Consider the following 12,627-nt stretch of genomic DNA (forward strand, 5'->3'; position numbering starts at 1 on the left):
TAATTTCCATCGAAGTTTACACTACAGAGGTGGGTACTCTACTTAGTAGGTCAGCAAGCGAATATATGGAACATTCGATAGTAACAGTGTTTTGTCAACACCGGCCCGAATTGACTCAGCGCATATCTTCCATTGTCGACTCACTTGGCCCAAGCTTCAAACGGGAATTTACTGACCACTTCTTCCCAACAATCTTTCCTGAACCACTACAGCGACTATGAGAGCCATACCATATGTTCATACTAACATACATACTTGTCATTTTTGAAAATAATAATAATATACCTATTAACGTTACCTAGTTGATCCTCCGATCAGCCAACCAGATATGCCAGTCAGATGAAGGCTAAGTCGGTAATTCTTGATAAGTGGCAAGTTATTGATTAAGACAATAACTAAGGACGTCAAGAGTATTTTTCCTTTTTTTTTCTTTTTCTAAAGATAGAATTTTATGAGTCTCTCAGATTCGCTTCAATGAAACATACCATAGTTTCTAATAGAGCGACAACGAAACATTAAATAAAATCCCTTCGGCGGAAACAGTACTGAGAAGAGTATATATAGGCAATATCTCAGCCTCACAATCCCTCCGAGTATTGCTGTGTTCACGAGACATACCTATCTTTACTAAAAGTCTCATTTCGTTTATTTACTTTGATATTTTCACGATACTTAGAATTTACCTACGCGTTTATTTACTCTAAGGCGTTAATATCACCTTAATAGACCGAATCTTACATCCTTGTAGAGTACCTTACGTCCAAATACGCGGGATCGGTCGAGTGTTTGCTGGCTGTTGTGATAGTAGTGTTATGAGTGGTGGTCGATCTGGGTTTGGCGATAAGGCGTTAGTAATATTGACAGCTTGAATAATTGCTTCTCCCCAAAAGCTTGACGGCAGATTTGCATACGCAAGCATGGCTCGGGCTCAATTTTTGATAGTCTGGTGGGCTCTCTCGATAATCCCGTACAGTTGTGGTGTGGCCGTCGGTACGTTTCTGATCATGTATCCCAAGTGGCATAATTTTCGTCTCATCCCGACTGATGTAAATTGACTGCCTTGGTCGAATAGTATCGTCGAAACTCTTTTTCCGGATAATACGTGTAGCTGGTCGAATAATTGCAGTAGATGTTCCAAGACGTTGGCGGTTGTTATAGTCGGTAATAGTGCGACCATAAGATATCGCGAGTGATCGTCTATTAATGTCAGGGCTTATCGGTTGCTGTCTAAAGTAGGGGGGCTATACGGTCCTATAATATCACTTAGGACTAAATCCAATGATTCAGAAGAAACTTTGCCTTATCTTTCGCTGGAAGTAGACTGGCTCCTTTGGTTGGCCCTGGCACATTTGTCGCACTGCTTATGTTGTCTTATACGGGGCAGGTTAGGGGATACGTCGCCAGTGCGTGCGAGACGTTGATGCCAAGTGACATAGGCAGAATCTGAAAGCTCCAAAAGTTCAAATAAATCGGCAATATACAAACCAGCTGAGTCTTCTTCAATATGTATAACGCGATTCTTCGGAGTAATAATGGCAAGGTGTTTTTCTAAAAAATATAAAGAGATACCCATGTTCTGTCATCAATCGTACGCTGAGTAGTGGAATCGTTGAATGTCTTATCCAGCAGGGCTGTTCCAATATCGAAGAATTCGGCAGAGCAAGTTGATGTAATACAGTTCCCATCGGCAACTTTCATTGTATATATATTGTTGGCGGTTGTCGGTAAATTTAGCACGGCTGTCTTTTCTTGAGTCAATATCCTCGTGGGCCTCTCAATTGGGGCAGTCTTGGGTTGAATTCTGTGTCTACCTGGTTGGCATGAGCGTTCACCATAAAAACATTTGCTGGTTGTTGGGACCTTGTATGTGTGCTGCTTGGTTTTTGTATATGCGCGTATTCCGACTGTATCCAATTGACATATTGTTGTTGTTGTGCTGCGGCATCTTTCTGGTCAAATTCAGCTTGCAGCCTTATGAACAGACTGTCTGCAAGATTGCGATTAGCAAGTGCAGAATTAGCGTGTTGTTGTCGGTTTCTTAATTCATAATTTTCGTATCCTTCTCGTTCTCGATTTCCAAAACGTCTGTTGAATCCTCCGCATTGGTTTTGGTCGGGTGACCAGTATGGCTGAGTCCTTGAGCTGTTACTATTAGAACCGCGGCCTTGTCCTGAATTTTGGAAATTGCCTCGTCCAAAAAAAATTCCTCGACTGTGGTAGCCTCCTTGGCCTGTAAATCTCCCTTGGTCTCTCGAATCAAAGTTTTGTCTGAATTGTGGTAATCGACAATTTTGTGCGATGTGTCCATGATTTTTGCACTTGTGACATTTTCTGTTAGTAGTGGCAGTAAAGGCGGCGTCCGAAGTCGATGTTGCATTGGTGTTCAGAATTCGGGTTTCAGTTTGCAAAGCAGTCTGTTGTACATATGCTAAGGCAGCTCCGTAGCTTAGTACCATAGCACTGTCGGTAAGCAGGTGAGTTACTATAGAGATGTAATTTGTATGTATAGCGCCGGTTAAAAATGTGATCTTCTCGGTGTCGTTAAGTTCGATATTCATATTGAAGGCGTCAACAAATTTTGTGTTCAGTCTTAGGATAAACATATTCATGTACTCGTTGTCTTGTTGTCGTATTTTCCCAAGTTCTTGTCTCATCCATATCCTGCCTCCTTCTCCAATGTGACCATAATTTTGTTATAGCATTGTGAACATTTCTTTCGGATTCATGGTTGCACTCAGAGTAGCCATTATGTCTGGCGATACAGAATTGATTATGTAGTGTTGACCCTCTCCAATTTCTTCGTCTTTCCAGGCTCGTTCATAATTGGTGTTGGTGGCGGGCTTCATTGCGTGGTGTATTACATCACATATATCTTCGGCTCGTAAAATGACAGTGAGTTTCATAAGCCACATCTTGAAATTACTACGGCCTTTGAGTTTGTTTATCGGCTTCCACTTGGTGTTCGTCATGTTGAAAAAATTGAGTAGAGGAGCGGACCTGATAAGTTGTTAGACTATCAATTATAAGAGCTTAGAATACGTGCTTTATTGTGGTGCCTGCTCAAGGCATTTATACTAAGAAATTTTTTTGTCATGACTAATTCATGAACAGGGTAAAAAACCTTATTTAGAAAAAACCCATTTACATTATATGTTGTGGTTTATGTTGTCCAATACAAGCTCCGTATGGCCCCTCCTGCCTCGACCCATGGAGCACGAAGAAAAAAAATGACCCGATTCCGGCGATTCTAGAGTTTGATATCGGAAAATGCCTGGGAGACCTGATCTGAAATATCCCCTGGACACATTTTTGATATTGCACTTGTTTCAAAACCTGATCCTGACTGATTTGGAAAATTTTGGCCGTTTTTTCAGTATTCACCCTTCCAGTACGAATTTTAGACTTTTAAGGCCAGAATGTCAAAATATTGATATTGCTAAATATTCCTTCAGGTCGAAAAGAATATTTATGTGTGTGATATGCATATTAACGCTATTCTTGAGTTCAGTGTAACAATCCCAGTAGTATTGATATCAAGTTCAGTGCACCCCTGTAGTATTGATATTACATATGCGTATTTATCCCGAAGTTACATTCCGAGTGCAACCCCGTCGAGCGATATTGTAGCCGAGCAAAGTTTGAGGTGCGAGAAATATGCGATGATGCGTGGGCAGGCCTTCAAAAACATGTCATCAAAGCTCTGAGCAATGTTAAACTGGATACAATTAGATGCTTTGTGAAGGGTGCCTATCGTTACCTCGATTGCTTTAAAAAATGGTCTTACTCTGCAACTTGCAGCGTTTTCAAAAAGAAATATACTTCTCATCGACGTGTACCGGAAAATGTATATGAAATAGTCACCGCCGAGATGGCTATGTAATAAGCAATGATCCAGCAGAAGTTCAAATAATGTTATATTTTTTACCATAACCCAGAGACAGCTTTAATTAAACCATCATCATTTCTGTATGGACAGATCTTGCATTATAACATTTATCTTTACTGTAGGATAGACTTCCACTATCAAAAGACATACAACTATCAGTTCTGAGACATATGGGCGTGGGCCCTGGGCAGTGTCAATATTGGCCATCCCAGGTCCATATATTGGCCGCCCCAGGTCCATATATTGGCCACTTCAAAAATGGCCGAAATTTTTAGGGCAGTTTTGGCATCCTCTCAACCAGCCTAATCCCACCATACAACCAGATTTTGCGGAATCAATTTTTTCGGAGTGTAATTCGCATTTTTTTTTAAACCATTTGGCCGACTATCTTAAAAGGCAACTGCACCAGAGAAAGTATGTGGTTTATAGGAGAGAGTGTGTGACTGAACTGAAGCACTGGCAGTCTGGCAGTCTGGCACTCACCGAGTCACCGGTCCAGTGAGTCAGTGACCACTACATAACCACTGACCACTGACCACTGACCACTGGAGAGCAGTAAGTGACAGCGTGAGCCACTGTGAATGTTCAGTATGAGACTGTCACTGAGGTCTGTGAGACTGTCACTGAGGTCTGTGAGACTGAAGAGAGACTGGTCACTGACGAGACGTGAGTTGGCTACAAAATGAGTAAGAGTAGAGACTCTAGTAGAGACACTGAGTGTGTGGGACAGAGGGTGGAGTCAGGAGTGTGAACTGTGAACTGTGAACTTGTGAAGTGACTCTCACGAATCACGGTCTCGCCTACATACACTTATATACAGAGCGTATAGTTTATATAGTATATACAGTGTACACTAAATTATAGTACACACTAGTCCATACTCTATACAGCTAAATCTCATCAAGGGATAGGGAATAGAAGTTGAACGTAAACGTATACTGATTCGATTTTAAAACGTTATAACGGTTATAACGTGATCAGAAGGGCCTACCTACGTTCTTTTTATAGGACTGGTTCGTATGGTGAAATCGGTACACACTTAAATTTATAGACCCGGAAAGGTGCATCTATAAGCATAAAAATGACCGCACATGGAATAAAAATATAACGTAAACGTTAAAATGGTTTGAGGTTACCTCTACAGTAATATGACAGTATACATCAACTATAGTACTATATGTACAGTTGAACACTCTCTATGTAACAGTAGTACTGAGTACACTGTGGCTGTTGTATAGTATACAAGTAATACAACTTTAGTGAGTGTATTTACTCACTAGCCACTACTCAGTGTAGCGAAAGAGTCAAAGTGTACATGAGTCAAGGCCAGCAAATTATCTTATAGATCTGAAGACTGAAGTAATTTACTAAAAAAACCAATTTTGTTTTAAAACTATCAAATACCAAATATACATGTCGTATTTTTTTTCGACAACATGTATCGAAAAAGGTCCTATGTACGGACTTTAGTCCGTTGTGGTATACCGTTTTTTCTAAAAACATTTATTTCTCTACTAGTATGTAGTAGTGCCCGTGATGCCGTGAGGGTCTTGAAAAATGAAAATGTCATTAGACGATTATTTCCAAAAGTCCAAAACAAATCACTTGAAAAAGGAAGACATCTCACGCCTCAGCCAATATAAAATATACACAAGAGAGACGAGGTAGGAAGAAGTAAAAGTATAGACGTATTTATAGTTTAGACGTATTTATAGTTTTGACGTATTTATATATGAAAAATATATATACATGTGATGTAATTAGTGATTTCGCGGGTGATACTGTTCCGCCTGTCGAAAAATAACTCGAAAAAAATATGTGCCGTGTAAATTTACAGATATATTTAAATAATGTACAGTTGTTTGAAAGGTTTCACATTTCAAAAAAGTGAATTCATTAACCCTAAATGTGAGAATGCAGATGATCCTGTTGTTAGCAGCTAGATTGAATCCTAGTGTAAAAGCTCAGCAGTTTATCATTGCATAATGTAACATGATCAGAACAGAATCATAACTTCACAACTTTACTACATCTCTCTTCTACTTTCCCGACACAGTTTATTGCAAATTTCACTACTATCAAGCGGGAGGTTGCACCGTATGTCGCCCAGTCACAAGATATGTCTGAAGGAAACCCTATAGACAGCAGGAATTCGTACGCCGCAGACAAGCCCGTGAGGCGTATGGCCAATGACTGCACTGAAACACTCAAAGCTAGTCTACCGGACGTGTTGGAATCCCTCGGCCTTTCGTTCAGACCACCACCTCAAAATCATCAGGAAGACGTCGACAATTATGATCAACAGGCGTCACAACCAGCAGCTAATGATAGCTTTGGCGAGTTGCTGCCCACCGAATTGGATAAGCCAAGGTATTCGTATTCTACTTTAGTCGGCATGGCTCTATGCTCGGCACCGGGCAGGCAATTAACGCTGGCAAATATATACCATTGGATTGTAAAGCACCATCCAGACTACACAAGAGAGAGTTCTGAAAACTGGCGGTCTAGTGTGCGCGATGTGTTGAAGAACAACGATGCATTCCAGATGAAAGTTCTCCCTGGTATAACTTACAAAAGCGTCTGGACTGTAGATCCGGCGCACGCTAAGAAGTTTGAATCCCAGAATAGAAAACGCGAAGGCTCAAACCTCGCTACCAAAAAAGATAGCGATCGACTTGGAGCTGAAGGAAATCGCATTATGGGCGGCAAGAGGCAGAGGTTTGCGAATCGCACCGACCATATAAATATCCAGAGGGCCGGACCACCTAATGACCGTATAGAAACGATAAGAGTCACTCAACGTGCGCTAGCCTCCGGTAATTCAGATATCGATCAGGAATCTAGCTCGTACTCTGAAAAGAAAATGACGATTTTATCGTGTCTGAATCTCCAGACTAGTTTACCTCGGTCGATAAGTCCGAACGTGAGCGCTTTGAGATCCTTCTCACAATCAGAGATTCGAGATCACTCTCAAAATACAGAACAAGCTTGCTTAGTTAATCACCATACTGCGCGGTTTTCGCGTACCTCACCGCGTACATCTGGACCAACGGTGAATGACACTCAACACGCGCCAACAATTGGTCTTGAGGTGATTAAAACACAACTGCTAGAACTTTCCCAAGCCACCCCAATGGCTGAGGATCTAGACACAACTTCCACACATGTACAACAGCGGAAAATAAAATCTCATTGTTCAACATTTGGAGCTGTCGACCTTGCCAACACCCAATTTCCCAGACTCGAGACAATCCAGCTTGCCACGGATGAGTACAACCAAGTCAAACAGTCTTTCTGAAGACTGTGCAGATCAATCATCCCTCGAACGATACAGATTTCGTGATTCATTTTAGCTGGAATAAATATCGTGCTTTTGCCAATGATCATACGAATACTGCTGACAATCTGACATCCTCGAACAAACGAACGACAAAAAAATTTATATTTGATAGAACCACCTTGTAAATAAATGTGAGTAATGTCTAAATCAACAAATTTACGTAACGTAGTAAAACATCCTTTTGTATCGAGTTTTTATTTACATATGTCATGTGACTGATAGAGAGGTTTATGTGGTTGCCAACCCTCCTGGAGACTTAGCACATACAATGCAGTTATTAAAACAATAGTATCCGAGAATATGGATCCCAAATTAACTATTTATAGTCATTGTGAACAGTTCTGCCAAATAAACAGCTTACACACGGCAACTCCATGCTGAGGATTGAGATAACAGACTTTTTTCATTGTCAGCTACGAGAAAGTAACTTGGGACACCAGTGCTTCACCACATTTCAGTAGGCCAGTGTTAATCTCCACCGAATTAGTCGACCTGGGAGCTCAGGTAAGAGGTAACGGAACTCACATCGATCGAATTTATATGCGGTAAATGTGGCATCAACCAGATTTGCTTCGTTAAAAGATTCCATCGAACGTCTAGTTCGATCATTACTTCCCATCGCAGCAACTTATAAGTCTGCTTCAAACACAAGGCAAGTTATATGGTACAATTGTATGATAAATTTTCCAATAAGTAATAGTATACTATTTAATCGCCAGTTACTTTGCCGATTCAGGTCGATCAATGAGATTCACAGCTTGTTTCAATGAGCAAACCGGCTTCAGAATATGTACTGTGGTCCAAGCAAATGCTATGAGAAACGATATTGTATGAGTGCACATCACCCACGCACCGTAAATCGAAGCCCACATCAGCCCGTTAATTTGTTGAGAATTTCCCTCCAACACCAAGCCTAAAACCACTAGAAGGGGTACAGTTGCAAATATGGTTAGATAACCTCCTACCGCCAGCACTGACGGCCATCGTTTGCTACTTAATAAATTTGGAAATATATAGCGTATGCGAGATCGTCGTACGTATTCGAGTTTGACCGGCTTGAGCCAAGATATGTTTCGCTTGTTATTTAGTCGTCCGAATACAAAAGGTACGGCGATGAAAGGTGCAATAGAAGCGAAAATGAGACTGACGCAAACTTCGCCAAATATACTGTAGCTCCAAAACTGAGCTGTGCCGTTATGCCGACGTTTTGTCTTCCAATATGACATTCCGAATGCTATTCCAAAACTAATGAGAGCAAACACAATTATCTTGACCCACAACCAGATACTGCGGCTGTAGCGTCCGTACGTTTTATAACACTTCAGTCCCTCATTGCAATTGTCGCATTTCAACAACGGGTTCTCACTTCCGCTTTCTATTGTGCCCGAGTCTTGTGTGGTTTTAGAAAACTTATTGTGAGATTTTGATGTTTCGACAGGTAGAATGCTCGGTATGCCTACACAAATCGTTGGTATAGCTGAGTTCTGTGACTGGAAGGCTGTGCCTGATGGCAAAGGAGTAGAAGATGCCCGTGTCATACTGGAAGGATATTATTGTACAAATTTACTTTTGATTTGATGCAATGTGTTGAATCTGGAACTTGTGTCTTTTATACGTTGATGTACAGCGGTTGATAAGTTGAAATTGATAGTATATGGCTATACTGCAGTATACAAAGTATATTGTATATTCTTGCCTTGTCAGCAGGGTGTGTATATATATCTAGAGATTAAAAAACACAACTCAATGAATTCCACGACGAATACCATTGAGATAAAAAAAAACAATTTGATCACTTATTTCTATAAAAAATTCTGGAATGCATAGATCACAATCAGCGCGCAATCTGCGAATCATCTTTAGGAGAAACATTATTTTATCTATTTTTATTTTCGCATTCTACATACTATGATACAGCCTTCTGGAAAACGAACAACAAGAAGGCTACGATTATTTTTAACGTCTATTTGCCGGTATCCAACGTACATTCTTGCCTCTAATACAGATCGTGCTGCAGACCACTGACCAGTATACAAACAAATCGAAGAGTTGATGACTCATTCATACGTAATGATCGCCTTATAGATGTGTTGTTATACCCAGCTGACAACGAGTAGATGCAAACCGAAATACACAATTTTTACTTCATTAAATTTATATCTGCTACGCAGGGGTTGTAAAAATATTGGAAGGTCCGGTCGTATACCAGGCCTCCCAATCGATCATCCCCTGTGGTTGGCGACTTGCGACTTACAAAGGCACGTGTGAGAATAAATATGAAACCGATTCTCCATTGTGAGTTCTGCGGATAGCCTCGGCAAGGATGGGGGCAATATCCATCACCTTAATTCGGTCACATACCGCCTGCGCAAAGTGTAGATGAAATTTGAGTGTCAATACACAGCCGCGCGGAGAGATAAAAATAAATGGAAGTCTTGTATATACAAACAAGTCGGATACTACGAAAGGATGTGCACTATTGGGTATCGCAGATGGTAGGTATGTGGGTTAGAATGCGTGGACTCGCCATTCTATCGAATTATCATATTGTAGTATAGACCGTTAGGTCTAGCGATTTGTAAACATATCTATAGTTTGTGAGTGCCTGCAACTGGAATGGTATCCCGTAGCGGTCGGATTATACACTGTTATTTTTCAAGTCGGCGTATACGCCGACTTTGACTACAGAGCATGCTGAGGTGTGTACTACGATCGAACTGCACACACTATTCAAAGATGATGCATACCTGTTTGTCGGCAATCGGAATTGTATTCGTGACGACCAGACTCGTCAGCACAGAATTGTTGATCTTCGATACAGCGTCATTTGATAGTACACTACGTAAGGCAAACAATGGGACAATCATATATGCGATGAGAAAACGTGTGGCCACGGCGATTAAGTTTGAAACAGTGCTTGCCCTCGACCATATCGACAATATAATCTACATACACAACGTGTAGGATACAAGTCAATCCCTTCAACAGTATGATCTACATAACAAGTCCGATATAAACAGAACCTGCACCAGCTAGTGTGCATATGCATGCATCGACATCAACAAACACTTACGCATGCGTGACGCATGCACTGACGGACAACGCTCCGCACTCCTGCAATCGGTTCGCAGCCATGCACAGAGTTCCGCAAGTGTCGGCCATGTCGTCTACGAGGATGCAGTGTTTACCCTCGACACTACCCACGAGCGTCATGGAGGATACCTCGTTGGCCTTTTTCCTCTCTTTGTGGATCAGGGCAAAGTCGCACGACAGGCGATCGGCGATGGATGTCACACTGTAGATGTGTATGAAGTATGCAAGTTAGGAATATTTGTGTATTGATGGAGAGGTCATATACTTGTATATTTATATGTTCATGGACGGTCTGTGTATCCATCTCTAGACAACGTACATTTTGTTATTTTGGACATTTCCCTTCTCTTTGAGGTTCAACGTCCAGTCGAACGACAGGTGTTTGCAAAGAAATCATTTAGCCACATCAAAAGCCATGTACTTCCCAACTGATATATAAAATGTATATATATATATATATATATATATATATGTGTGTGTGTGTATGTATATATATATATATATATGTGTATGTGTGTATATGTATATAGTATATGTATATATATATATAGTATATATGTATATATATATATGCATATATATATATATATATATGTGTGTGTATATATATATATATATATATATATATATAAATCTAGTCATGTTCGCACATGCGAGTGTGAATCGTGAATACTCGTACAAATACCAATCCTGTGCATAGTTCATAGATCCAATACATACCGCTTCACACCTCCGGCATCGGGTGAAACGATGACAACATCGTCCTTGATCTGCTCTAGGTCGAAGCCCATCCTCTCAATGATGTACTTCAGGATGGCAGGTTCTCCGTATAAGTTGTCTAGGGGCACGTCAAAGAAGCTAAACGGGATAGTAATGGTAGACACCGATTGGATTTAGTACTCCGTGCATATGCATGTGTAAATACGATGTGGGATGCACATATGCTCACAAACATACTAACTTTACACGGTTCTCCTACAATACTAGTTGATGTATCATACACGTGGTGCAATCAACTCGCGGCAGGACGAGTGTATTCACAACGCTTACAGCATGATCAAGACGCATGAGCACGCCATGATAATATCAGTATGCATCTGAGGCACTAGGCTGTATACATCTACACACATATGCTCACACGTGTGCCACTTACCCTTGTATTTGTGAAGCGTGGAGATCCATGCAGATGATGTGGTCAGCGCCTGCCACTGTGAGCATATTCGCTACGAGTTTGGCTGTGATGGGAGCACGACTCTTGTCCTTCCGGTCCTGCCGGGCATATGGGAAGCACGGGATCACCTGCGTCATGGGTGGAACGTATTGGTCAATGGTTAACAAACAAATGTGTATGAACGGGATCACCTGCGTCATGGGTGGAACGTATTGGTCAATGGTTAACAAACAAATGCGTATGAACGGGATCACCTGCGTCATGGGTGGAACGTATTGGTCAATAATTAACAAACAAATGCGTATGAATGGGATCACCTGCGTCATGAGTGGAACGTATTGGTGAGGAAACATTGTATATTAAACAGGGTATGAACGGAATCACCTGCGTCATATGGGTAGAACGTATTGGTCAATGGTTAACAAACAAATGCGTATGAACGGGATCACCTGCGTCATGGGTGGAACGTATTGGTCAATGGATAACAAACAGATGCGTATGAACGGAATCACCTGCATCATAGGTGGAAAGTATTGGTCAATGGTTAACAAACAAATGCGAATGAACGGAATCACCTGCATCATAGGTGGAAAGTATTGGTCAATGGTTAACAAACAAATGCGTATGAACGGAATCACCTGCATCATGGGTGGAAAGTATTGGTCAATGGTTAACAAACAAGTGCGTTTGAACGGATTCACCTGCGTCATTTGTGGAAAGTAATGACCAGAGACCAATGGTTAAAAAACAAATGCGTATGAACGGAATCACCTGCATCATATGTGAAAGTAATGGCAAGAGACCAATGGTCAACAAACAAATGCGTATGAACGGAATCACCTGCACCACGTGTGGAAAGTATTGGCTATGAAACAGTGGTTAACAAACTAATACGAATATACGGGATCACGTGCACTGTGTATTAAAGTTTATCTGCAAGGAATCGGCGATAAATAGGCTCGTGGATTCAAAACCGACGTTTTTGCTGGTCGGCGCTATTCCTCTGGGACTTGTTGTGACGCACGGATCCACCCCCAACAGTACTGAGATTATATGTACCACCTCCGTCGCGAATGATTAAGTCTTCATTACGCACTTAGATGGTTCAACCCTTGCCTGATTATCAATATATACATA

At 41.2% G+C, this 12,627-nt stretch overlaps 5 protein-coding genes across 5 annotated transcripts; 1 reads left to right on the forward strand and 4 right to left on the reverse strand.

Moving 5' to 3' along the window:
- Window positions 1-2,038: 2,038 nt before the first annotated feature.
- SARC_06498 (hypothetical protein) lies at window positions 2,039-2,308 on the reverse strand (the record flags this gene model as incomplete). Its single annotated transcript, XM_014299590.1, has 1 exon — window positions 2,039-2,308. The coding sequence occupies one exon, from the start codon at window positions 2,306-2,308 to the stop codon at window positions 2,039-2,041; it is 270 nt and encodes an 89-aa protein (XP_014155065.1).
- Window positions 2,309-2,693: 385 nt separating this feature from the next.
- On the reverse strand, window positions 2,694-2,969 carry SARC_06499 (hypothetical protein; the record flags this gene model as incomplete). Its single annotated transcript, XM_014299591.1, has 1 exon — window positions 2,694-2,969. The coding sequence occupies one exon, from the start codon at window positions 2,967-2,969 to the stop codon at window positions 2,694-2,696; it is 276 nt and encodes a 91-aa protein (XP_014155066.1).
- A 3,036-nt stretch (window positions 2,970-6,005) lies between these two features.
- Window positions 6,006-7,281, forward strand: SARC_06500 (hypothetical protein; the record flags this gene model as incomplete). Its single annotated transcript, XM_014299592.1, has 1 exon — window positions 6,006-7,281. The coding sequence occupies one exon, from the start codon at window positions 6,006-6,008 to the stop codon at window positions 7,182-7,184; it is 1,179 nt and encodes a 392-aa protein (XP_014155067.1). The 3' UTR covers window positions 7,185-7,281.
- Window positions 7,282-7,402: 121 nt separating this feature from the next.
- SARC_06501 (hypothetical protein) lies at window positions 7,403-8,895 on the reverse strand. The gene has a single exon (XM_014299593.1). It carries the CDS (start codon window positions 8,762-8,764, stop codon window positions 7,946-7,948), a length of 819 nt encoding a protein of 272 aa, XP_014155068.1. The 5' UTR covers window positions 8,765-8,895; the 3' UTR covers window positions 7,403-7,945.
- A 338-nt stretch (window positions 8,896-9,233) lies between these two features.
- SARC_06502 (ribose-phosphate pyrophosphokinase 2) lies at window positions 9,234-11,627 on the reverse strand (the record flags this gene model as incomplete). Its single annotated transcript, XM_014299594.1, has 5 exons — window positions 9,234-9,590; window positions 9,974-10,064; window positions 10,300-10,521; window positions 11,040-11,177; window positions 11,473-11,627. The coding sequence occupies 5 exons, from the start codon at window positions 11,625-11,627 to the stop codon at window positions 9,477-9,479; spliced, it is 720 nt and encodes a 239-aa protein (XP_014155069.1). The 3' UTR covers window positions 9,234-9,476.
- Window positions 11,628-12,627: the final 1,000 nt, after the last annotated feature.

The sequence above is a fragment of the Sphaeroforma arctica genome, assembly GCF_001186125.1.
Source record: "Sphaeroforma arctica JP610 unplaced genomic scaffold supercont1.466, whole genome shotgun sequence".
NCBI classification, from domain to species: domain Eukaryota; class Ichthyosporea; order Ichthyophonida; genus Sphaeroforma; species Sphaeroforma arctica.

Excerpts from the sequence above, each read along its gene's own strand:
- SARC_06501 (XM_014299593.1), bottom strand. The coding sequence starts at position 8,764 with ATGACACGGGCATCTTCTACTCCTTTGCCATCAGGCACAGCCTTCCAG.